Source organism: Pristis pectinata, chromosome 3 (assembly GCF_009764475.1).
Source record: "Pristis pectinata isolate sPriPec2 chromosome 3, sPriPec2.1.pri, whole genome shotgun sequence".
Lineage (NCBI taxonomy): Eukaryota > Metazoa > Chordata > Chondrichthyes > Rhinopristiformes > Pristidae > Pristis > Pristis pectinata.
In genome coordinates this window covers 31055524-31081927 of record NC_067407.1, presented here as the reverse complement: position 1 = coordinate 31081927, position 26404 = coordinate 31055524, and the positions used below count along the sequence as shown (strand labels likewise).

General features: G+C 38.9%; 1 protein-coding gene across 3 annotated transcripts; it reads left to right on the top strand.

The window, feature by feature from the left end:
• The first annotated feature begins 725 nt into the window (after window positions 1-725).
• On the top strand, window positions 726-25723 carry btf3l4 (basic transcription factor 3-like 4). Of its 3 annotated transcripts, none has more exons than XM_052012001.1 (6): window positions 726-882; window positions 1538-1601; window positions 6409-6522; window positions 15983-16184; window positions 19862-19921; window positions 25336-25723. In XM_052012001.1, exons 2-6 carry the CDS (start codon window positions 1548-1550, stop codon window positions 25380-25382), a joined length of 477 nt encoding a protein of 158 aa, XP_051867961.1. In that variant the 5' UTR covers window positions 726-882; window positions 1538-1547; the 3' UTR covers window positions 25383-25723. The 3 variants fall into 3 exon arrangements, with proteins under 3 accessions (XP_051867961.1, XP_051867962.1, XP_051867959.1); XM_052012002.1 differs by lacking the exon at window positions 726-882 and adding an exon at window positions 894-1043; XM_052011999.1 differs by lacking the exon at window positions 726-882 and adding an exon at window positions 1288-1384.
• The last annotated feature ends 681 nt before the right edge of the window (window positions 25724-26404 follow it).

Here is a 26404-nt window from a genome sequence, read left to right as displayed (position 1 = left end):
AAAGCTGAACAGACAGAAATCTGGTTTTCTTTGGAAGGGGAAATAAGGAGGTTATCTGATACACCGCTTTAAAATTATAGAATGGGCTCATACAATAAAAAAGTTGTTGAAAATCAAAGAAAATTGCAGATGCTGGAAATTTGAAATAAAAATAGAAAATACTGGAAATACTCTGGAGGTCAGGTAGCATTAATGGTAAGAGTAACATTAACTCTTCCCTCGGAGAAAAGCAGTTTCCAGTTGTAGGCGAATCCACAACTATCAACTATAAAATATACGATAATCACTAATAAGCTGAATACGGATTTCAACACAAGCATTTACAACGTGAATCAGAACAGGCTATTTAACTCCACGCCCGTGTTCTCCACTCAATCGCATAACCCATTGTCTACCTAGCGCTTTTTTTTAAGCAGCAAACCCTCCTCGGTGAAAAAGGGGAAGACATCCGAACAAAACACTCAATGGGAAAACTCATTCGCTGTCGGACAGCAACGACTGCATCATTACACGCAACACTTTCAGTGGAGACGTAAATTGAATTAACGAGAGCCCTTAATGCAAAATGCGAACACGCAAGACAATTATAATCCCCTCGTTAGATGCGCAGCTTCGCGCAGCCCTTATTCTTTTGTGTGGTGGTGGTGGTGATGGTACCAATGCCCATCTCCTCCACACGTCCGATACACACCCAGCTTCCCAGTGCGCAGACGCGCAGGAGCCTGGCAGGGTGCGGTGCCGGTGACGGAATTAGCGCGGGACGCGTCACGTGCCGGGAGACGCAGCGGACGCTCGTGCACCCTGTCCCGATCTCCGTCTCGCTCCGCACCCGCCATCTTGCTCACCGCGTGTTTCCCTCTGGGTCCCGACAAACACAACAAGGTTCGTGACCGGGCGAAGGAAAAGTTTCCTGTCACTGTAACCGACCGCACGGTCGTCGGCCCGATAAAATCGAGTTGCGACCCCTCCCCCCGCGTTAGCGGATTACGCGCGGAAGCGGGAGAGGAATCGAGAAACGCTGTTAACAAAAAAATAGTTTGGAGGTGGGATTTTAAAACCGGGTGGTTTGAGCTAATTTTGCGGCTGGTGGCTGTTCAAAGGCCACGCACGTTAGGCCGCGACCAGACTTAAGTGGAAGAGAAGTGTAATAACCTTGTGTCAGATCGATGTTGTCGTTTTCTGAGCTATCGGAACTGGTTGTATCACTGCTGTCGGTGAAGCCAGAGCGGAACTGAAGTTTTCGGTGTGCACCGTCCATTTGTCATGCCACTCAAATGCCTACCTCTCAGTTGGCTGGAAAATTAACTTTAAAAGTAAAGCAGAGCTGCGATAAGTAAACATAGGAGTCATCTATGTTTATGAATGAGAAGTTCTACGTGTGCAGGTGTTAAAGTTACTTAGATAACAAGTTTTGAGTGGAAATTAATCTTCAATTAACTGGCCTAGACAGCATGTAATATTTGCTATTTTGCAAAAAAATAATGCAAATGTAGAAACTTTGAATTTAGCATGTTTTTTTTTGCCTTCCCCTCCCCAGAGTATACACTATGAATCAGGAAAAATTAGCAAAACTGCAGGCTCAGGTCCGGATAGGAGGAAAGGTGAGATCATTGTTATGTTGTTTATCTAATGGAAGTCACTTGTTTATTGTCATGAGAAATTGTTCAGTTTTTGTTAGTGTTTGTGACACCATCTTATGGTATAATTTTTAAGTGCTATCACCAGGTTGTTGCCTATATTAATAAGAGATGTTACATGTAATCCTTGCCTTCGAAGCCTAGAACTGTAGTTACTGTTCCCAGTATTTACTGTTTTGACATCTACAGAGAGAGAAATAGAAGGTGTGTTTCATATCGTTCATCCCTTTTCAGTTCTAGGTGAAGGTCGTTGACCAGAAACATTAAGTACCATTCTCCTCAGATGCTGTTTGGCTTTTTGCATATTTCCAGCAATTTGCTCTTGGGTCAGATTTCCAGTGACCATGGAACTCTGCTTTTGCACTGGAGTTTTAAAGACAACTGTCATCAATGCACTGTGTCCTAACTGAGCTTCCTTTCTTACCGATCAGGAACATTAGTTTGTTCCTTTGTGTGTTCATGTATTTTGAATGTTGAATTTTTTTTGTGTTCTGGGCATCATGAACAAGATCAGCACTTATTGCCTATTCCTAGTTGTCTCTTAGAAGGTAGCAAACTGTTTTCTTGAATTGCTGCAGACCATGTAAAGAGAACTCTTAAAATACTCTGAGAAAGGCATTTCCAATAACTTTATCCAGTGATGATGAAAGAATGGAGTTGCGTCAGTTTGGTGTGTGACTTTGAGGGATATTTTTGATCTTTTTATTAGTTTAAATCTTGAGGTTATCCTTGCCGTTCATATAATTTAAAATAATATAAACTCTAATGATATGATAGATTTGAATGTAATGAGTATTTATAAGGTGCCTTTTAGGACTCTGCATCTTCTGAAGTGTTTCTCAGTCAATGAAGGTTTAACTGCTGCTGTCAGGAGTGGAACTTGACAGTTAATTTTCACACAAGTACAACAGACCAAGATAAAGGTTTTGGTCACATTGGTTGAGGAATAAATAATGGCTGGGATGCTGAAGGAATTCTGTTTAGGTTCAAAACAGCTAAGAGATATTTTAAGTACATTCAAGGGGACCCTCAGATATTTTTCATCTTCAGAATTTCATATGCAACAATGTAACTCTATCAGGGCTGGACTGAATTAGCTGGATTAAGTCCTCAAGGCTTCTGCCTTGAGCGTGAGCTACCATTGAGCAAATCACGTTTGACTTGCATGAGTTATGACAGGGCTCTACTATGTTAGATACCCACAGTCAAAAAGCGTTGTGGAATCATTTTTACCTTATGGACTGCAGTAATTTAAAGCACTCCACTGACAACTTCTTGACAAGGAGTGATGGATAATAAATGCAAGTTTCCCAAATCCTAATAATTACATCATAAAGCTACATAGAAGTGGAACACGTTGTGTTTTTTGACATGCTACAAAAAAATCTGCCCATGTATCAAATGTGACAACAGAAGAGGCTTTTTATTCGCTTCTGAGGTAATACTGCTGAGAAGGCCAGCACTTAGCGTCCATCTTTATAATTAAACAACAATTTGGAGGAATACATTTTCTTTATCAGAACAGTATAGTTGCCCTTGGACTAAGAATTGAAGACACAATGGTAAGACTCTTTGAAAGGAAATTTAATTTTTTGGCAGTATGTTAACCTGAATGACCATTCCTTTTCATTACTATTACTTCATACAAATAGATTCTGTTCTTAACTTAATGAAATGTTTTCTTATGGTGACTTGAGAGGATGTTACCTGTAAATTTAACAATAGTTAAAGCTGAATTAATATTATTTCCACTTTTTCAATTTTAGCATTTTTCCATGTCTATTTATTGACTAGAAAAGGGTTTCGTAGCCAAAAATACAAGTATTAGATTGAGCCTTTGGAAACTGGTGGCATTATTGTATAAATGCAGTTTGTTTTTTTTGCTAACCTGCACAACTACAATGAAAATTCACGTACAGCCCACACTGATGTGGCTCTCCAACATTTTGGGGACATGGTTTTAGGAATGCATCTCTATTGAGTTTATAATACATTTAACTTTTTGCCCTATATCTTCAGATCATTAGTGGGTTAAAAAATAATTTGTGTTTGACTCAATTTCATTGCTTTATATTTTGTTTGTAAAATTTCAACAAAGATGGAAATAGAAACATCAACAAATAGTGATGTTTATGGTAGTTCAACCATGGTAGAACTATGATGTCTGTAGATATGGTTCTACCATACCTATCTTCATTAAACAAACCAATCAATGTACAAGTTTCACTAGTGTAAATTTTTTTATCCAGCTCATGCCTGCCCAACATCAACTCCCTTGTAGTCCTTCCCAAAAATACCCACAGACATATTCACAGTAAATTTCTGTGTTCTGTGTTGTATATTCTGTTCTTGCAGTGATCAAGGTTACAGGAAATCACCTAAGATTCTTAAACATGCTTACTACCCAGTGATCTTAGCCAGAAAGTGTACATGCAGACTACAGATTACAGTAGGATTCGGGTTGGCTTTAACGTCCTGTATTTGAATTATTTTGTTAGCTCAGACAACAATTGCTACTTTGTTCTAGTATAAGATCGTTATGCATTGACTGCATCTACAGCCCAGTTTGGACCATTGTATGTAGTAACAGAGTAATGTCAATCTTGTGTAAACAAAAACATAACTACTCTGTTGCATGTCCACATTATAATTTGAATATCTTTCAGAAAGTTGAACATGTGGGATTCAGTTTGTAGTGCCAGTTTTGGAGTCTGATCAGATTGGGTTTGGTCAAGGAATGTTGACCAAATGGTTTGTTTTACCATTAAATATTATTTTTTAAATGAACTTACACGAGAATTTTGACATTTTTCATCTTTCTATATGTCTGAAGAGCCTTTTGCAACAATAAACTTCCATATTTTATCTACTAACACTTAAATAATTACTGTTTTTTTGTGAGTGTATCCCTTCGATAGATTCTTCCTTGTATTTGTTAAATTGCTTTCACCCAGCCTTGCACATAAGGTGAAGATGCAAGTAGAATGGGGTTAGGTGTCGAATCTGCTCTCTATTAGTACTCTGATGTAGGGTAGCACATTTTCCATTAAGTAATGGATAGTATTTGGTTTGATTTCTGCCATTTCACAAAGACGCGGCTGTTAAAATGCATCATAAATTTGACTGTTCATTAGCAAATGTGTTTTGGCTCTATTGCTTTGCTACTTTTAAAGTCTTTTACTCCTAATTGCAGCAGTCATGTTGAAAAAGTAGGTGTCTACCAAATAAATACCTTGGCTCTGCCCATTCAGAACTTTAAAGTCAAACTAAGCATAAATATTTTCCATTTTCTCTCCCTTGATGCAATTCAAGGTGTTCAAAGGTAATTCATTGTCTTTGTTACTTCTGGACCCTGGCAAGCCTTGGTAATTCATTGCCTTTGTTACATTACCCTCCTGGCAAGCCTTGTGTTCTATGCTATTTAAACTTTAGATTGTCCAAAATTTCAGTTCCCCTCCATGTGTCATTTTGCTTGATAACTTGCAAAGTGGTAAGCAACAGTGCTTTTAAAATTCTGACGTTTGCTTTCAGATTTCTATTTCCTATTGTCTTTTTCTATCTCTGTAATGTCCTCAAGCCCTACAACCCTTCTGACCTCTTGAACATTCAATATTTTAATCACTCTACCATTTACAGCAATACCCTCTACAGCTGGTGCCATAATGTATTGAATTTCCTCACTAAATATCTCTTTCTTTCCTCTTAAATGCTTCTTAAAGCCTACCTCTTTGACCAAGTTTTTTGTGTCATCTGCCCTACTATCTCCTCACATGACTCGATGCTAAGTGTTGTTAACGTTCTTCTGATCACCTTAATATGTTAAAGAGGCTACATAAATAAACTGTGTGCATGAGAGTATATTCAATATTTCTGTCAGTTTAAGGAGCTGGTTCTGTTTTCCCAAACCCATGTCCTACTACTCCATCTAAGGTTGTGAATTTTGTTTACTAGGCTGTGTTTAGATTTGACTTTTGATTTCTGCCTTTCAAAGTTCTTGACTCACTAAATATTGTGTTTATTTTATATTAAAGCTCTCCCTTTTATTAAATTAATCCAAAATTTCAATCTGATTAAGGATCTATTAATGATAATTACCCTGTATTATGAATAAGCTACAGGCATCAAAACATTTTTCTAAATGGAAGGTGATTGGGTCCAAATTTATGGGATGTGATTTTTTTTTTGGCAGTGATAACCTTGTTATCTTAACCTTGTAATATTTCTTATTGTTAAAAATCATGTATTCTATCTATAATCCAGAGAAGCTTCTTATATTTTTGTGAGTTTTTGGATGTGTTCTTTTGACCAGGAGAATGAAGTATGTGCAGTGTAAGAGAACTTGGAGCTATTATGCAATCAATAGATTGAGATTGCTGCTGTTCAAAATAGTTAAGTTCATATCTATGATTATCCGCCTTTTGACTTTTTAAGCTATGTCCTGTAAAGAACATTTTGTGGATGGCATTGAATATGGTCAAAGCGGCATTGGAAAAAGATTCCATGCAGCTTGTTAGGCTAAGGTAATTCTGACAGTTGCTGAACAAAGAATCTTTAAAATAAATGACTTCTTAATTACTCATACACCAATTCATTGCTATGCCCACTAAAACAAAATATTATTTTCAGTTTGCAAAGATGCTTTGCTTTAAATATATAATAATTGTGAAATGAACTGTTTGAAATTGGATATGAAGTTAAAAGGGTCTGCTAATTTTTAAACATTCAAGTGCTGTCCAGCTTGATTAATTTTCCATTCATTGCATTTTGTCAGGGCACAGCTCGCAGAAAGAAGAAGGTAGTGCATAGAACAGCTACAGCTGACGACAAGAAATTGCAAAGCTCGCTGAAGAAACTAGCAGTTAATAATATTGCTGGCATTGAGGAGGTAAGTTTTACATAATTGATTATCGGATCATTTTAGTGTGTGTGTATACACGTGTATAGCATATAATTCAGTGCAACATTAGGATGCTTTTCTTAACCTTATGCCTGTTAAGTAACTATTTTCCCAAATAAACCTATTATAAGTTACATTGATATTTCCTCTCTCACAGCTCTTACACTGAGGAGCAATGCAGCCAGTAATTTAGTATCTGCAATTGGTTCCTTTGGAGAAGCACTCAGCCCCCCCCCCCCCCCCCCCCCCCCATTGTAAGCTATTCCTGACATTGTGGTTGAAATGAGAACTTAAGCTCTTGCAAAAGCTCACATTTTAAGAATATACAAAAAAACTTGCAGCATCTGTAGAAAGGTGAAGCTAGGGTTAAGTCTCAGGTTGGTAAGATTATCTAGCAACAACCTGAGCTTTGCAGGTCAGGAAGTTTCCAAGTTTAAACTTCAATGTATGAGTTAGCTCGTCTCCAATGAGGTGGTACTGGAGTTATAATTTTATTGACTTCTGTGTTGATAATAGCCTATTCATAGTTTTCTTGCAGCCGTTCAAGTTCAGCTACGTAATATGTGATCGGAGTTGTATATAGACCAGATTTGGCTGTAGTTCACAAACTAAATTGGTTTCGTGTAACAGTTTGGCATTTCATAAGTAATTTTTTTGGTGCTGCCCCACAGATTACATTCCATGTATTCTTCCTTGAAACACATTGAGAAATGTATGAGTGGACAATTGAGTGCAGTTGAGCATTGATGTCTAATTGAGTAGCATACTGAATCATGGCCATTTGGCCAAGGTGCTTAAGGGTGCCTGCTATTTCTGCAACAGTACCCTCGCCAAGAATTTTATGCTTTCCAAAAATGGATTGGGAGAATATGTTAATTACTATGGCACATCTAAGAAATCAACAGTACCCAGAATTGCATTAACCTTTAGATTATCATAACTCCCTTCTGGACTCTTTTTAAAAATTTCTCCCCTTGGAGTGGAGGGTGATTTCTTTCACAGGGTTTTTTTATGTGGCAAGAGAGTCCAAGATTAGGATACCTCACGGTCTTCATCTTTTGTAGCCTTTCAAAGATAGGCCTGCATCCACCTGTTCTGCTCTTGCAGTCTTTTGTTGGGCAATGTTTTGTCTGGTATTTTTCCTTCAACTTTTCCTTTATGACTGACTCTACCTTGTGTGCAGATTTCTGACAATATTGCTTTTGGAATCTTCAGCATGTTGTAGTTTCTCTATTAAAGGCTTTTCTACATAGTAAAGTTTAATCACACCTGATGGCATTGATGAATCTAATGAAAATGAGTGCTTGTATATTCAGTATTATATTTGGGTCATTTATTCAGTGCAAACTCAGTGTCCTCCTAATTCTGCTTTCTGTCACTGTTCTGGACTTTAAGGGCTCCTCTGAATTGTAGACACTGATGTTCACACATCATCCCTTAGTGAGCTGTTGAGATCTTGTTTTAAATTGGTAAGCCCATCAAAGTTTTGAAAAGTACCTTGCACTTACACACTGGCAAATGCAGACAATGGGAGGAACTGATTTAAGGAATGAAATAATTAAAGGCTGTTAATTGGATACAAATATTGAGCAGTTTGTAAATTATAAAGAAATATAACTAGTGCTAGTCTCTAGTATTAGAGGAATAGAAAGTCAGGTTGACTAAGATTTCTTTTCTCTTCTGCAGACCATTGGCAATAATTATACATAGTAAAGCAGAAGATTGACATTTCCAATAGATATGGGGGGAAAAAATCTCTTTTTCATTACTTTTGATAAAGTATTTGAAATTCTGCAGTTTCACTTGTGGTAAAGTAGATTTGATTCAAGGGTTAGGGGAGTTATTAACAATGGTATTGTGGTTGGAGAAGGACATTGCTAAGAAAGATGTAAGATTGCTAAAAATGGAGACAAGTCTGAAGCATTCCAGTTCATATTAACCATTACCCCAATCCTCGTAGGGCTCAAATGTAATTGTCTTTTGCTGATGGCTCAGAAGAAAATCGCCAGCAAGGTCCTTATTATGGGTCAGCGCTTTCCTGGCTTCACCACCTGTGCATTGTATTGATTTCCTGTTGTACCTCTAGACTTGGCGCTGAGTCCAGAGGCAGAGCTTAGTCTCAGTGAGCTAACAGGACAGACAGATTTCATTTCTGGCCCCTTAGCTTGGTGTATGTGGCGCATTCAAATGAATGGGGTTAACAGCCTGGATGGAAAAGGTTTGTTTCTTTATTTTAGTTAATAATATCAATTGACTTTTTAAATTTATTTTTTTAATTAATCTATTTAATCTGTTTTTAATATCTCTGCTTATCAGAGACAATTAAAGTAGCTGAAAAGGCCTTTGTAAAAGCCATCCAAGCAACCTGGGGACTGAACCTTGGGCTGCCTTGCCAGTCAAGGACAGCTTTGTGGGATATCTGCAGCAACAAGGCTTGAACTTGATTTGGACCAAAGGAGTGAAAAGCATTTTAGAAACTGGGAGATGAACACATAACCAAAAAATAAACTGAAGTTACTTTGGAGTTTAATCATGTGCTAAAAGTCTTCATTTGTGTCAGGTGGTCACTGGAGCACAACTTGTGATAAAGATTTGTCCAGTTTCCTTCAATGACTTTTTTCTGACTACTTCCAGACAGGGTCTGGTAGAGATATGCTATGATGCCATTGTGGTCCCTTGTGAACCATATCTTCTCTGATCATGGTTAACTACCTCTTTGAGGTACGATATCAGGATGTCCTCTTGTTCAATGAAGTCCAAGCTTTAGAATACAAATACAGAATTTGTTCTGGCGAATGAGCTAGAGTATGGCCATGCAGTAGATAGGGTGGTAAAGAAGGCATATGGCATGCTTGCCTTCAGTGGTTGGGACACTGAGTATAGAGTAAGGAAGTCACGTTGCAACTGTCTAACTTTGGTTAAGCCGCACTTGTAGTATTGTGTGCATTTAAGACCTTCCCATTACAGCAAGGATGTGGAGGATTTGGAAAGAGCACAGAAGAGGTTTACCAGGATGTTTCTTGGATGAAAGGGTATGAGCTCTAAAGATCATTGGAGGCTGAGGGGGGAAGACCTGATAGAAGTTTATAAAATTAAGAGAGGGGTAGAAATGTCAATTTCTAGAAGACATGGATTTAAGGTGAGAGGAGGAAAGTTTAAAGATGTGTGGGGCAAGTTTTTTTGCACAGAGTGGTAGGTGCCTGGAAAAGGCCGCCAAGGATACTGGTGGAAGCAGGTACTGTGGTGACATTTAAGAAGGCATATTTTAAATAGATACATGAATATGCAGAGAACGGATGTGAGTCATGTGCAGGCAGAAGAGATTTAGTTTAATTTGGCATTGTGTTCGGCATAGGCATCATGGGCTGAAGGGCCTGTTCCTGTGCTGTACTCTTCTATATTATATATATAAACAGCTGTTCTGTTAACTTGTGTAGTAAATCCACTGTTCATTGTGCATGCTGTAATTTGGCAAAATTAGCTGTTAATGACCTGGACTTTGTTGTTAATGATGACAGAACTATTGCCATGAAACATACAGCAACTTAAAAATATCAAAATTGCTGTCAGTTATTCACTGCAGTTTAAAAGATTGTGCAGACCTGTTCCTTGTCATCAAAGGAAGCTGGTAAATTAATTAAAATTTGGATGTATTTAAGAACAATTATTGCTATAAAAGATCCTGAAAGATGCTGCAGTTTGTTATGTGGTATGACCGCATTCTTAATGGGCATTTAGTCGTAATTACTGTGTAGGAAATGCTCTGGCTCTTAATATTCCACAACTATTTTATGTCAATTATTATCTCCTGAGATAGATTTCAAGTGGATTTGAAAATTAATATGAATTTAAAATAATGTAATTAGTATCAAAATAGTTGAGATTCTATCAAAGTTTTAGATCATTGTTCTCACCTTTATTTCACACTCTCCAAAAAAAATGTTAAAATGATTGAAAAGTTGTTCTATTACTTTCCTGGTTTACTCCCTGAAAACTGCTGAATGAGCTTAATGACATCATTGTTGAATGAGTGTCAGGACTAAGGCATAAAACAAAGGCAGGTCCTTGAGGGTAACCTCTATTGCCTGAGCCACATGCAAAGTGACATAAAATAGAAATATTAGGAGAATTGATACATAGCTTAAAGCCTGTTGTGACCATCAAATCTGGGTTGAAAAGGAAGTGTACCAATGGAACAGGCTGTACCTGAACTAGTTTGATATCCTTGTCTGAGCAGCAGGAGTGTACAGAGATTCTTCTCAGCAAAATTATAAGGTCTTTATTAGTCACCCACGTACATCGAAACACACAGTGAAATGCATCTTTTGCGTAGAGTGTTCTGGGGGCAGCCCGCAAGTGTCGCCATGCTTCTGGCGCCAATGTAGCATGCGCACAACTTCCTAACCCATACGTCTTTGGAATGTGGGAGGAAACTGGAACACCCGGAGGAAACCCACGCAGACACGGGGAGAACGTACAAACTCCTTACAGACATGGGCCGGAATTGAACCTGGGTCGCTTGCACTGTAATAGTGTTGCATTAACCATTACACTACTGTGCCTGCCCCCAAGCAAGTAAGGGGGAGGAATCTATAAGAAATGTTAACTAGCTAAAAACAGGAAAAGAACATAATGAAGAGTAAGGTAAGAGAGGAACATTAAAAGTAAAGTAACAAATAGAGTTGATGGAGCAGGAGTCTAAAATAATGGATAAGCATAAAGTGAAAGGAAATACTATAAAACATGAATTAAATTGCATAAAGCAATGCACATTTGTGTCTGTATTAGAACAGGAAACCAGACATAATAGGAATACTGAGAAATGGCTAAAGAAAAACAATGAGGATTAAACATCGCAGATAATAAAAGGACAGGTAAAAATGGGAAGGTGGAGTGACGTTACTAGTCAGCAATAATAATGGCAGTAGAAAAAAGGAAAGCAGCTATAAGAAGGAGAGAATAGAATTCATATGGCTAGAGACACTTAATAATAGAAGGGAGGTGGAGGAAGAGGTATTGCAGACAACTTAGGGAAATAAATAAATGAGAAGAACAGTAATAAAGGGAGATTTCAAATACCCTGATATTAATTGGATAAAAGAAGTGGGTAAAGGGCATAAGTGAATAGAGTTTGCACACAATATACAGAATTCTTTCTATCTTGGTAATAGGAGTGAACCTTAGCAGATAAGAGAAGCAAATGTAGGGGACCATGTAGGTATTGTGACCAATGTAGCATGCTTCGAGATGATACTAGAGAAGGATGTAATTCTAACAAATACCTGGTTAGATTTTGATGGGGTGAAGATAGAAATTGGGGCAACAAATGAACAACAATCTTAGTAAATTGTGGTGTAGCACGATAATGGGAAGCACTTAAAATGATGTTCAACAGACTGCAGGGAAATATCTATACTATATTTATATATATTAGTTCATTCACTTTGGAATTTACCAGGGACATAGGACAGTTAGACATGACTTTGTCTGATGAGATGAGAAATGAATTTAAAATAGAAAGGCAAATTGTATCACATAAATTAATCCAGCTCAGAAGATTAAAAATTCCTGTTCCAGATTGATTGTATCCATACATTTAGAAGTAATCTGAGACTAAATTGTCAGAAGAAGCCTTGGTGCCAGAGGAATAGTTGATAGAAAACAAGGTAATTGTTTTGGAGAAGGGGGATAGGTCATGGCTAGGCAAATACAGATTAGTTAGTATAACAGTAGTGGTAGGATAAATAATGGAGATCCTTTTAAAGGAGAGAATAGAACATCAAAAATGAAAGTGAATAAGTAGCGTAGATTTCAAAAGGGAAGTTCTTGTTTGATCAAAGTCAATTTCTTGAAGATACAGAGTAGGCAATGGCCCCTGATAAGATGCCCCTTAATGGACTAACAAGGTCAGAGAATGTGGAGTCAGAGGAAATGTCACAAATTAGATTGCTAGCTGGCAAAAGGTAGCTGTTCACTGGAAGAAAGTAGATATTGTTCCACAAGGATCAGTGCTGGGATCACAGTTGTTCACAGGTTACAGGAATGATGTAGACTTTGGAATCAAAAACACAGTTTCTAAATTTGTGAGTTGGGGTGGGATTCACTGGATAGTCGATACTGAGGAGGACTGCAACAGATTACAGGAGAACATATTATAAGAAAGATACTTGAGAGGGTGCAGAAAAAATTTACAAGAATGATACCAGAAGTTGGGCAGGGATGAATGCACATCAGACAAGGATGAACAGCTTCGGTCTGAGGAAAGAAGATTGAGAGAAATTTAATGGGGTAGGTGCAGAGAGGAAGATTCCACTTAAGAGTAATGGCATAACTAGTGCCATCATATAATTGTCACAAAGAAATTTAATAAGGAATTTGGAAGAAACTTTACATAGTGAATGGTAAGGATATGGAACTAGCAGCCACAGAGTCATTGAAGTGAATATATGGAAGCATTTAAGGAAAAGCTAGACAAGCATGAAGGAGATAGAATAAAGACTTGCATTCAACAATTTGGATGAGGAAAGACAGGTTTAGTGGAGCATAAAATACTGGTATGGGGTGGTTGGGGCAAATCAACTGGTTCTATGCTATCTATTCTGTATAGTTGTGGCTGGCAGCAAGGATTCTGATGAATTACAGCAGTGCCAGAAAATGAGAATTCTACGCCACAGATTGCTTGATTTTTCTGGACAACTTAGAACGTAGAACAATTACAGCACAATTCAGGCCCTTTGGCCCACAAAGCTGTGCCAAACATGTTCCTACCCTAGAAATTACTAGGCTTACCCATAGTCCTCTATTTTACTCAGCTCCATATACCTATCTAACAGTCTCTTGAAAGATCCTATCATATCAGCCTCCACCACCGTTTCCGGCAGCCCCTTCCACGCACTCACCACTCTCTGAGTAAAAAAACTTACCCCTGACATCTCCTCTATATCTGCTCCCCAGCACCTTAAACCTATGTCCTCTTGTGGCCACCAATTCAGCCCTGGGGAAAAGCCTCTGACTATCTACCCTATTAATACCTCTCATCATCTTACACACCTCAATCAGGTCCCCCCTCATCCTCCATCTCTCCAAGGAGAAAAGGCCGAGTTCCCTCCACCTGCTTTCATAAGGCATGCTCCGCATTCCAGGCAGCATCCTTGTAAATCTCCTCTGCACCGTCTCTATGGCTTCCACATCTTTCCTGTAGTGAGGTGACCAGAGCTGAGTGCAATACTCCAAGTGGGGTCTGACCAGGGACCTATATAGCTGCAACAATACCTCATGGCTCCTAAATTCAATTCCCCGATTGATGAAGGACAATACACCACATGCCTTCTTAACCACAGAGTCAACCTGCGCCGCCGCTTTGAGCGTCCTATGGACTCGGACCCCAAGATCCCTCTGATCCTCCACACTGCCAAGAGTCCTACCATTAAGACTATATTCCGCCAACATATTTAACCTACCAAAATGAAACACTTCACACTTATCTGGGTTGAACTGCATCTGCCACTTCTCAGCCCAACTCTGCATCCTACCTATATCCCTCTGTAACCTCTGACAGCCCTCCAAACTATCCACAACACCCCCAACCTTCGTGTCTTCCGCAAACTTACTAACCCACCCCTCCACTTCCTCATCCAGGTCATTTATAAAAATCACAAATAGTAAGGGCCCCAGTACAGATCCCTGAGGTACACCACTGGTCACTGACCTCCACTCAGAATACGACCCTTCAACAACCACTCTTTGCCTTCTGTGGGCCAGCCAGTTCTGGATCCACACTGCAATGTCCCCTTGGATCCCGTGTCTCCTCACCTTCTCCATAAGCCTCGTACGGGTACCTTATCAAGCGCCTTGCTGAAATCCATATACACTACATCTACTGCTCTCCCTTCATCGATGTGCTTAGTCACATCCTCAAAAAATTCAGTCAGGCTTGTAAGGCAGGACCTGCCCTTAACAAAGCCATGCTGACTATGCCTAATCATATTATACCTCTCCAAATGTTCATAAATCCTGCCTCTCAGGATCTTCTCCATCAGCTTACCAACCACTGAGGTAAGACTCACCGGTCTATATTTTCCTGGACTATCCCTACTCCCCTTCTTGAATAAGGGAACAACATCCGCAACCCTCCAATCTTCCGGAACCTCTCCCGTCTCCATGGACGACACAAGGATCATCGTCAGAGGCTCCGCAGTCTCCTCCCTCGCCTCCCACAGCAACCTGGGGTCCATCTCATCCAGTCCCAGCGACTTATCTAACTTGACGCTTTCCAAAAGTTTCAGCACCACCTCTTTTCTAATATCTACATGCTCAAGCTTTTCAGGCCACTGCAAGTCCCTACTACAATCTTCCGGATCCAACACACTTTCCTACTGCTGCACTTGATAGGCCCTATCCTTTCGCATTTCATCCTCTTACTCTTCACATACTTGTAGAACGCCTTGGGGTTTTCCTTGATCCTGCCCACCAAGGCCTTCTCATGTCCCCTTCTGGCTCTCCTAATCTCTTTCTTAAATTCCTTCCTTTTAGCCTTGTACTCCTCCAGATCTCTAACGTTACCTAGCTCTCTGTACCTTTTGTATGCTTTTCTTTTCCTTTTGACTAGATTTATTATAGCCTTCGTACACCACGGTTCCTGTGTCCTTTCATGACTCCCCTGTCTCACTGGAACATGTCTGTTCAGAGCTCCACACAAATCCTCTGAATATTTGCCACATATCTTCCGTACTTTTCCCAGAGAACGTCTGTTCCCAATTTAATCTTCCAATTTCCTGCCTGAGACCCTCATAATTTCCTTTACTCCAAGTAAACACCTTTCGAGCCTGTCTGTTCCTATCCCTCTCTAGTGCTAATGTAAAGGAGATAGAATAATGATAGAATTCTTTCAAGTTCATTGCCAAGAAGTGAAATAATTAAATATATTCGAGAAAGAGTTGGATATTTTTCTTGGGGGCTGGGGGATCAAGAGATGTAGGGAAAATTTAGTATGGGGTATTGAATTTGAATGATAACCTGCAATCATATTGAATGGTGGAGCAGGCTCAAAAGGTCGAATGGCCTAATCCTGTTCTCTTTTCTATGTTTCTATGAACTGTTGTTTGGTCACTAACCAGAAAGTGCATACCAATCAAAACTGCATAATGAACAGCAATAGGCTTAGCCTGTGGTTCGTAAATCCACCAGTTGGAAAGAATGGATGTTTAGATGTTAGAAATGAATAGAATTGAGAAATAGTGGAGCTGCATGGATTTTTGCTTTTGGAAGAGGGGCTGTAAACTTGAAATATTGTGTACAATAACAAAAAAGGAATTTTATGCCATCCTCAACAATTGTTTCCCCTGACTAGCCCATAATATTGAAATTTATTATTTAATGCAAAAATTGAAAATAATGTATTTTCAGATAACTGCACATTTTATGAATATGTTTGTTTTTGTGCATACAGGTGAACATGATAAAAGATGATGGTCAGGTCATTCACTTCAATAATCCCAAAGTGCAGGCCTCATTATCTGCCAATACATTTGCAATTACTGGCCATGCTGAGACAAAACAGATTACAGAAATGCTTCCAGGCATTCTCAGCCAGCTTGGAGCTGACAGTCTAACAAGTCTTAGAAAATTAGCTGAGCAGTTGCCACGGCAAGGTACGTCTAAGAATTTTTCTAAATGGATTGGTATGCACAGTTGAATGTATTGTTGGATGCAACCAAGATCTTGATCCTACTTGAAAACACTTGATGGGTTTTCCAATTAAAGAAAGTGGTAAAAACTAGCTTTCTTCCAAAGAAGTACTAGATTTGTCCAAAACATTAGATCTAGTCTGTTTTGATGTACACAGTGAGCAAGCAATTAATTAAATTTGCAGCTTCAACTACTGGCTTTAAATAGGGAATATTTAATAAATCCTGGTGAATTGCAATAACCATTGATATATTTTGGGTAATATTTGAAGAGAACATTGGAAGTAAAGAGCTTGCATTTATATAATGGTTTTCACTGCCTTGGAACATTCCAAAGCACTTAACTACCAATTAAGTACTTTTGAAGAGTTGCTGTGTGAGAAGTGCAACAGCTGGTCTGTACTCAAAGTTGCAGAAACTGCAATGAGTTAATAATCCAGATGACCTCTGCAATTTAAAACATGTTTGATTTCTAATTTATCTCACTTCTGATGAACAGTAATTGACCTGGAATGTTTCTCTCTTGACACATGCTGCCTGTTTTCTCTGTATTTCCAGTAATTAGATTTTATTTAAGATTTCCAACATCTGGACTTGTATTTTTGCATTTAATAATCAGATTTGTTTTTATGAAGAAGGATAAACATTGATCAGGACACTGGGGAAACCACCTACATTCTGGATTAGTGCCACGAGATCCAAAGTCTAGCTCAGAAAGCAGACACTACCTCAGTCTAATGTTTTGTCTAAAAGACAACTGATTTCCCCCTCCCCTTTTTGTTATTTACCCTTTTATTAGTTTAAAAATAAAAATAAAGCAAGAGGCTACAGTCTTAAACTAATAAAAGAGTAAATTTTGAATGGGTTATGAAAAATTCTTCAAAATACTGCATCACCAGAGTCTATTGAAATGTTTTTCATTGTTAAGCTGAGAAACTTGGAAACAAGAAACCAATTAGAGTTACAGAGGCATTGAGTTATACAGCATAGAAACAGGCCCTTAGGCCCAACTTATCCATGTTGACCGTAGTGCTCACCAAGCTAGTCTCATTTGCCCACGTTTGGCCCACATCCCTTTAAACCCTTCCTATCCATATACTTATCCAAACATCTTTTGAATGTTGTATTGTACCTTCCTCAACTACTTTCTCTGGCAGCTAATTCCATATACACACCACCCTGTGCATGAAGAAGTTGCCCCTTGAGTCCCTTTTAAATCTTACACCTCTCACCTTAATCCTATGCCCTCTAGTTTTTAGTTTCCTTTCCTGGGAAAAGAACTATGTGCGTTAACTGTCTATGCCCCTAATGATTTTATACCGCTCTCAATTTCCTACGTTCCAAGGGACCTCTCCCCATAAACTCAGCCCCTCAAGTCCTGGCAGCATCCTCGTAAATCTTCTCTGTTCTCTTTCCAGTTTAATGATATCTTTCCTATAATAGGGTGACCAAAACTGTGTACAGTACTCTAAGTGCAGTCCCACCCAAGTCTTGGACAACTGCCACAAAACGTCCCAACTCCTATACTCAATGCCCTGAATGATGAAAGCCAGTGTGCCAAACGCCACCTTCACCATCCCCTATACCTATGATGCAGTTTTCAGTGAACTATGTACTTGTACTCCTAGGTCCCTCTATTCCAAAACGCTCCCCAGGGCCTGACCATTCACTTTATAAGTCCTACCCTGGTGTGACTTCCCAAAATGCAACACTTGGCACTTACTTGAATTGAAAGCCATATGCCAATGATCGGCCCACTTACCCAGTTGATCAAGATCCCTCTGTAATTTTTGATAACCTTCTTCACTGTCTAAATGGAATGATTTTATGATGGATTGGGATGGATCAACCTAATTGACTTTTCTTTTACTTGATTGTTTTGATGAGAAAAAAAGGATGGATTGATGATGCAAGATAAATTTTACCTTGATGGTATGCATTCTACAATAATGAGAGTAGTAGATAGGAAATCACAGGTCTTGAATGGAATATTTTGAGTTTCATTGGATGTTAATATATTGGAGACTGTAAGGCTGCCAGAGTAATATTTATGTTCAAAGAGGGGTAAGAAATGGTAATTAATATGTGAGATTTTATACTGATTTCTTAATTATTTCTCAATGATCTTTAATAGAACAACATTATTAAGAGAATTCCAGGCATGAAAGGCTTCAGTAATAAAGATAGCTTAAGATCTGTAGCTTTCTTCATTAAACCAAAGAAGCTGAGGAGATCTGATTTGAGATATTTCAAATTATGGAAGATTATTGGAGAAATGTATCTGCATTCATTGCTGACTTAAAAGCTTGTGGTTATAAATTTAAGTTCATTGCCTGTAGAAGAAATGAGAGGTTGCATGTTTTTTCATTAAATAAGTTTTTGACATAAAAAACCCAATTAGTAAAAAATGTAATGGGAAGTAGAAGTCATTATGAGTTTTACATGGAAAGTTCTTAAATCAAAAAATATTTTTATAATGAACTCCAGACATCACAAAGTTTTTTTTTATGTAGCCCGTGGATCGCTTTTTCTAGTTACAACTGATGAAGGAGAATATGTAGCTCTACTAAAGTCCACAAACTGTGGTGTGACGTTGGCCAAATAGTTTGTTTTGATTGAGGAATAAATATTTGTCAGGACGCCAGTGCATAACTCTCTTGTCCCATCCTTTAAAGTAGCACCATGGGCTCTTTGACATCTAATTTCATCAGAAGTGAGACAAAGAGACACAGATGTATTAAGTGGGTGGGCAAAAATCTGTAAATGGAGTATAATATGGGCAAATGTGAAAAGTGCCCATTTTGGCAGGAAAAATAGAAAGAAGCATAATATCTAACTGATAGATCACAGAACAATCTACGGGTTCTAGTGCATTATTCATGAGAGGCCCGTGTGCAGGTACACGGTCATTAAGAAATCTAAGAGAATGGTATTGTTTAATGCTAAGGGAGTTGAATGCAAAAGAAACATGTATTTCAGGTACATAGGGCACTGATGAAACCACATTTGAAGAAATCTGCAATATTTATTTCCTTAGAGTCATAGAGCTATACAATGCAGAAACAAGCCCTTTGGCCCAACTTGTCCATACCAACCAAGTTACCTATCTGAGCAAGTCCCACTTGCCTGCATTTGACCCATATCCCACCAAGCCTTCGCTATCCACGTACTTGTCCAAATGTCTTTTAACCATAATTGTACCCACCTCTTCTACTTCTGACAACTCTTTCCACATATCTACCACCCTCAGTGTAGTCTTATTTAAATGTTTCCCCTCTCTCCTTAAATTTATGCCTATTTAACTTTTTTTCTCAGGGGACAGTGAGCCTTTGGCACTCTTCCTGTAGGGCAACGGAAAGAGAGTTTTTGACTATTTTTAAGGCAGAGTTAGATTATCGCAGATAAGCAGAGTAGAGGTTGCGGTCAGATTAGCCATCATTTTATTAAATGGTGGAGCAGACATGAAGGACAAAGTGCCTACCAGCCTTCCTAATTTGAGTCCTCTTACGTAATTTAAGAAATGACCATGAAAATGCATTGTTACAATTCATAATGTCTGAGACATAAATGCATTTTGTTAATGTGTTAAGTTTGGTGAATACTGTTGAGTTAAGCATTCTTCTTTTATTTCTTGTATTTAGTTCTGGATAACAAAACGCCCAAAGCTGAAGACGTTGAAGAAGATGATGACGATGTCCCAGGTAGATGTGAATTAGAATTTACCTTGAACAATGCCTTGAAGTTATGGACCAGAGTACTCTCTCTACCTAGACAAATTTTGAGTTAAATTATCTTCCGTGTACATTAAGAATACAGAAATTCCTGGATATGCAAAAGTGTTATCTCTGGGAAGTGTTTTGTTAGGCAAGAAAGTGTTTGCATTACTTTCAGTATAAAAGCTTTGCATGAATTTCAGTTTTAAAAACTTTTGTCGTCACAAGCATTTGAAATAATAGAATATTTTTAACATTTAGGTACTAAGCTAAGATGATAAATGCATGAGGGGTTTTGACAGGGTGGATATGGAGCAGACGTTACCTCTTATGAGAGAACCTAGAACTATAGGTTTACTGTTCCAAAGTAAGGCCTTGCCATTTAACAGAGAAATGAGGTGAATATGAGAGAAATGAGGGTTGAGAGTCTTGGGAATCTGTTCTCTGAACCTTTGCTGAGGCAGATTTTGGATTAGCAAGTGGGTGAAAAGTTTCCATGAGTAGGCAAGAAAGTGCAGTTGAGGTTACAATCAGATCAGCATGATTTTATTGAATGGCAGAATAGGCTCATGGGGCTGAGTGGTCTATTCCTGTTCCTAATTTTCTCATTTTTGAGTAAGTGGTACTGGTTCCATTGGATGTCAAGCTGGTAGCTAGGACATCCTTTCCGTTGATGATAGCAGTGATAAATCTGAGCTTGATTGAGTTTGTTCTGTTCACAGCAAGGATTCCTGTTATCACTGTTCCTCTGTAGCTGATGAATGAGAATTAAAGATGGAAATCTTATCAGCTCTCTTCTTCTCGTAAAGCTGCTTAATACAAAGCAAAGAATTTTCTATCATGCAGCCACACCTAATAATGTGCTCCATATTGGTTTGTTGTCTTATTTCCTTGTAGTAGGAGAGCACCTCTGAAACTCTTCATCGTGATCTATTTTGGTGAAGTTGGTGCTATGTCATCTTCTTGCATCTCTTGTATGACTACTGTTATTAAAGCTCTAACAAATCCTCGTTTGTAAGCTCTTCACCAAGAGATTCCAATAACTCTTCCATGTTGTTCAGGTCTATTTAATCAAAGCCCAACTTCATTTGCCAGCATGACAAAATAGACTAGGGGATTTTTCAGGTTCATAAATCCGTGGAAGTTGTGTGAGTATTCTTTCCATATTTACTCCATACACCATATCCCAAACAGCAAAAAGACCGAGTACGGAAAGGAGATGGAGAGCCTAGTGGAATGATGAAAAGACAACAACCTCACCTCAATGTCAGCAAAACAAAAGACCTGGTCATTGACTTCAGGAAAGGGGGCAGAGCACACACCCAGTCTGCATCAATGGTGCTGATGTGGGGATGGTTGAGAACTTCAAGTTTCTAGGTGTAAATATCACCAACAATTTGTCCTGGTCCAGCCACATAGATGCTATAGCCAAGAAAGCACACCAGCACCTCTACTTCTTCAGAATGCTAACGAAATTCAGCATGTCTTTGATGACCCTCACCAATCTTTACAGATGCACCATAGAAAGCATCCTATCTGGACGCATCATAGTTTGGTATGGCAACTGCTCTGCCCAAGACTTCAAGAAATTGAAGAGAGTTGTGAAAGTAGCCCAGTCTATCAGGAAAATCAGTTTCCCCTCTATTGAATCTGTCTATATTTCCTGCTGTCTCGGAAAAGCAGCCAACATAATCAAGAACTCCTACCCAAGTCATTCTCTCTTCTGCCCCCTCCCATCGGCCAGAAGATAGAAAAGCTTGAGAATGTGTATCACCAGGCTCAAGGACAGTTTCTATCCTGTTGTTATCAGACTCTTGAACGGACCTCTTGTATGATCAAGATGAACTCTTGACCTCTCAGTCGACCTTGTCGTGGCCCATGCATTTAACTTGTCTATGTGCACTGCACTTTCTCTGTAACTGTAATGCTATATTCTGCATTCTGTTTTTTCTTCCTTTTGGACTACCTTGATGTACTTATGGATGACATGCAAACAAAAGCTTTTCACTCTATCTGGATACATGTGACAATAATAAACCAATTACCAATTGTTTCGTGGTTGCGTCAACCTAAGAGGCATTGATCTAGTCTATGGTAATTTGGTATTATACCTCTTCTAGATTTTCTGATTGGTGTGTTTGTCATTGTTGCTTGTCTTCAAAATGACTTGCCTCATTACACACTGCAAGTGGTGAACTTGGAGTGAAAGCATGCTGGTCCATGGGTTGTAACAAACTAGAGGTGTTAGGATGCCGAACCTGCATATTGTCAGCCATGCCGTCAGTGTTAACCAGGTGACAGGGCCATTGTTGATAATGAACACGACTCGGGTTGAGGTTATTCCTCAGACAATATTCAATAAAGGGGGAGAGAATATATAATCTTAATAGAGGTGCAGTCATCCAAGCTTTCTTTTGTTCATCACAAGGCTGGAAGATTGGGCTTTGAATATCCCTTTAGAGCCCTTAGGTCCTCTAGGTGGTAGATTAAGAAAAGCCAAAGGGTTTTCTTAATCTGGATAGGGTAGTTAAGAAAGTTTATGGGACATTAGCTTTCATAAATCGGGGGATCGAGTTTAAGAGCCACGAAGTGATGATGCAGCTTTATGAAACTCTGGTTAGGCCACACTTAGAGTACTGTGTCCAGTTCTGGTCGCCTCATTATAGGAAGGATGTGGAGGCGTTGGAAAGGGTGCAGAGGAGGTTTACCAGGATGCTGCCTGGATTAGAGAGTATGGATTATGAGGAGAGACTAAAGGAGCTGGGGCTGTTCTCATTGGAGAGAAGGAAGATGAGGGGAGACATGATAGAAGTATTCAAGATATTGAGAGGAATAGATAGAGTGGACAGCCAGCACCTCTTTCCCAGGGCACCACTGCTCAAAACAAGGGGACATGGCTTTAAGGTATTGGGTGGGAAGTTCAAGGGTGATGTCAGAGGGAGGTTTTTCACCCAGAGAGTGGTTGGTGCATGGAATGCATTGCCTGGGGTGGTGGTGGAGGCTGATACATTGGACAAGTTGAAGAGATTGTTAGATAGGCATATGGAGGAATTCAAGTTAGAGGGATATGTGGGAGGAAGGGGTTAGGTAGTCTTAGATGTGGTTTGAAGGGCGGCACAACATGGTGGGCTGAAGGGCCTGTATTGTGCCGTATTGTTCTATGGTTTAAAGCTTACAGTCACCCTGGGAATTTCCTTCAAGCGAATGAGTATCGTGAACTTTGCCATGCAGTCTGGTACAGTTTTTTTAGTTCTCAAGAGTAACATGTGTGAGCGCATTCTCATTCAAAAAGTGCTCTCTCATCCATGTTAAACACTGCTGAGGATGGTCGCCAATTTCCTTAACAATTTGTTTCAGCTCCTTGGGAAAATGTTCTGACTCCCTTGCAAGATGAATATTATGCAGGTTTGCATGTTCCCTGAAATGTTCAGGCTAACGATGGCTTGCCTTGACAATATCAGCCCTTTCAGAAAATTCATTACCTTCCTCACGTTCTTGTCATTTATGATCTTGCACTTTCCTGGATCTTCATTATACTCGGTGATGCATGCTGCTTGGACCTTCTGACCAGAAGCTAGCACCTTTAGTTAATATCTTCATTTCAAAATCTTTGCCCCAATAACATTTTATGCACTTCCAGGACAATATTTTGAGCACTAACTTCTATTTTGTCTGCATGTTTGAGGATTGGTTATACCATTGATGTCCACTAAACACTCATCATTTTCACTTCTATAAATTATATCCATCTTAGTATTATTGCTTATAGCTTGCCATGATTTCTTGTGTGCCATCCTTAGAACTCCAAGGGTATTTTGACACTATCTTGAAGGATGCACAGAATAAATTGCAATGAATCCCAAGAGCAGTCTGTGCACCACTATCTCAATGTAAATGTGATACAAGATGCATTAGAGAGAAGATTGCCACACTTCTGTTATAGCAAAAAAAAGCTTTGAGAACACATAGCCCAAGGAATGAATTGAGTTATTGCAAGCAGTTACAGGTTGAACGTTCATAATCAACGGATGCCTTTATCCTTATGTTTATATAATTGGCAACAGCCAGAAAATTCTGCCTTTGATCATTTTATTTTCTGTTTATTTCTGCATTTGCTGATAGCCATCTGAATTTAGGCATTCGTAATGCAAATTCAGTTTATTTGGGCTAAGGATTTAATTTCTGCTGTTTCCAGATAGAAATAACATACTTCATTCCAGCCTTGTGCTGTGATATAAGATGGACTTTTTAAATCTATTAGTTGAAAAAAGGGCATTAACGTCTTATAAAGAGCAAGACTAATTAAAGATGCAAGTAAATAAATGTTGGTGCAAGCATCTTTTGAGTGTATAAACTTGTATATTGACATTGAAGGTAATACATGGCACATGCAGCAAGTACCACCACATCCAAACTAGTGGGCATTTTGATTGGTCTTGAATTATGAAGATTACTTGGGCTTATAAACTATTGTAGTAAGCTAGGGATCTTATGTTTATGGTTGCTTTCTCCCAGGGTGGAGTTAAATCTGAGAATGGAATCTTGTCTACACCTAGCCCTTGCTTGATAAATGTGTATGTATGTTTGAGAAAGTAAGATGGTGAGTGTGCTGTAGCATCCTGTAGCTGCCAAGATGAGTTGCCCTCGCTTGTTCAGTTGGTAATTGGGGTGAGCGACCCCACCAAATACCAGTAATCTTTTTAAGATCAGGACAGCCAACCAAAATTGCAATCGCAAGTCATGGAGAACACTGATTTTATGTCTGCTGGTCTATAATCACTCTTGCATGGATTTTTGGTGGTTGTGCAGGGTTAATTGGCTATCCTGCATACTGCTGCTTGATGTTCATGTTTTGAGTTCATGCAATTTGTCACTTCCAAATGGTCAATCCATGTCTTATTTCCAAGTGTCCTTCAGAAACTTCGAGCTGGTGGGGTGGAATAGTCTGCTTTGTTCTGAGGTGCTGGTATTTCCTCAGTTACATAGAACTCTCCAGCCATCCACAGTGCATCTAACTAATTTTCCATTGAAGCTTTTCAGAGGAGCGTTACAACCCTGCTTATTTTCTTGCTAAATCTCCACACCACAGGCATTTCATCGCTTAAGCGTTCTCTAGAATCTCATCATCTTATGCCATATATTTTCCATGAGAAATGCAACAGTTGCCAGGTGTTGTCATGGCTGTTTTGATAGTGAATGCGGATGTTACCCAGATGCTGACTGGTTAAAAGAAGGAATTCTTAGACATTGGGACATGAGCTCAATGTTATATGATTCTGCTTTTATAAACTAGTGATGTTTGGAGCTGCTTAAAATTATTATTAATATATTTAAACATGTTTTTCAAATTAGACTGAAAAAGCCTTGATTATTGTTTTAAACGTGTATTTTTGTTTTGACAGATCTTGTTGAAAATTTTGATGAAGCATCAAAGAATGAAGCCAACTAAAAGCAGCTGGCAGACCGTAGACTGGGATAAAGACTGTACCAACGAGGAAACTTATTCCAAAGTTTTACTATATTAAAAAGTGAAAAATCACAAGTTTGCAAATACAGTGAACTAAGGCATTTTGTATTTTAATGATGCTGAATGTTCAGCATCTTTCAATTGGTTGAAATCACTTGTTTGCATTTTGCACTTAAAAACAAAATCCTTGGGTCTGAAGTTTGTAAGACTGAGATTTCATCAAAGCAATCGAAATAGATTGCAAATGCAATGGGGTGAGCAAGCTGGCGCAAGTCTTATTTAAGGTTTTCCCTCATGACATGCAAATAAAATAGATTGATTAACTTCTTGTTGTATACTGTGTGAGTAATTTCATTCTTTATTTGAACTGGACTTGCTGTTTAAGTTGCAAGCATTGATTTATTTTCTTCATTTTTAAAATGGTATTTTTAATTTTGATTATTCGCTAAAGCACATTTTCCTGCTGATCCCCAGGAATGATAAGGCAGTTCTATCTGTCATTCTGTTATTTTCATTCTGTCAGTTTTCAGATTGGTGAATGTGTATGATGACTTGCACGGCTATGCTATTGGCATTGTATCCGAGTCTCTGCCTATGTTCAGGACTCCATGGAATTTTCTACATTTTGTTCAGGAAATAACTCGCTATTCCATTGGTTGTATCCTAAAAAGCTTTCTATTTTTGATTAGTGCTAAATGGTACACTCTTCAAGGACATTGCCTCTGAGACAGATCTTAGCTAAGCATAGGCAGCACGGTAGCGTAGCAGTTAGAGTGACGCTATTACAGCGCCAGCGATCGGGGTTTGATTCCCGTCGCCGTCTGTAAGGAGTTTGTACGTTCTCCCGTGTCTGCGTGGGTTTCCTCCGGGTGCTCCGGTTTCCTCCCACATTGCAAAGATGTACGGGTAGGTTAATTTGGGTTTAAAATGGGCGGCGCGGACTCGTTGGGCCGGAAAGGCCTGTTACCACACTAAATAAAATTTTAAAAATTTAAAATACACCT

Excerpts from the sequence above, each read along its gene's own strand:
- btf3l4 (XM_052011999.1), top strand. The coding sequence starts at position 1,353 with ATGTTTATGAATGAGAAGTTCTACGTGTGCAG. Across the intron at positions 1,602-6,408 it reads AGGTCCGGATAGGAGGAAAG|GGCACAGCTCGCAGAAAGAA; the intron begins GTGAGATCATTG and ends GCATTTTGTCAG. Across the intron at positions 16,185-19,861 it reads TGAGCAGTTGCCACGGCAAG|TTCTGGATAACAAAACGCCC; the intron begins GTACGTCTAAGA and ends TCTTGTATTTAG.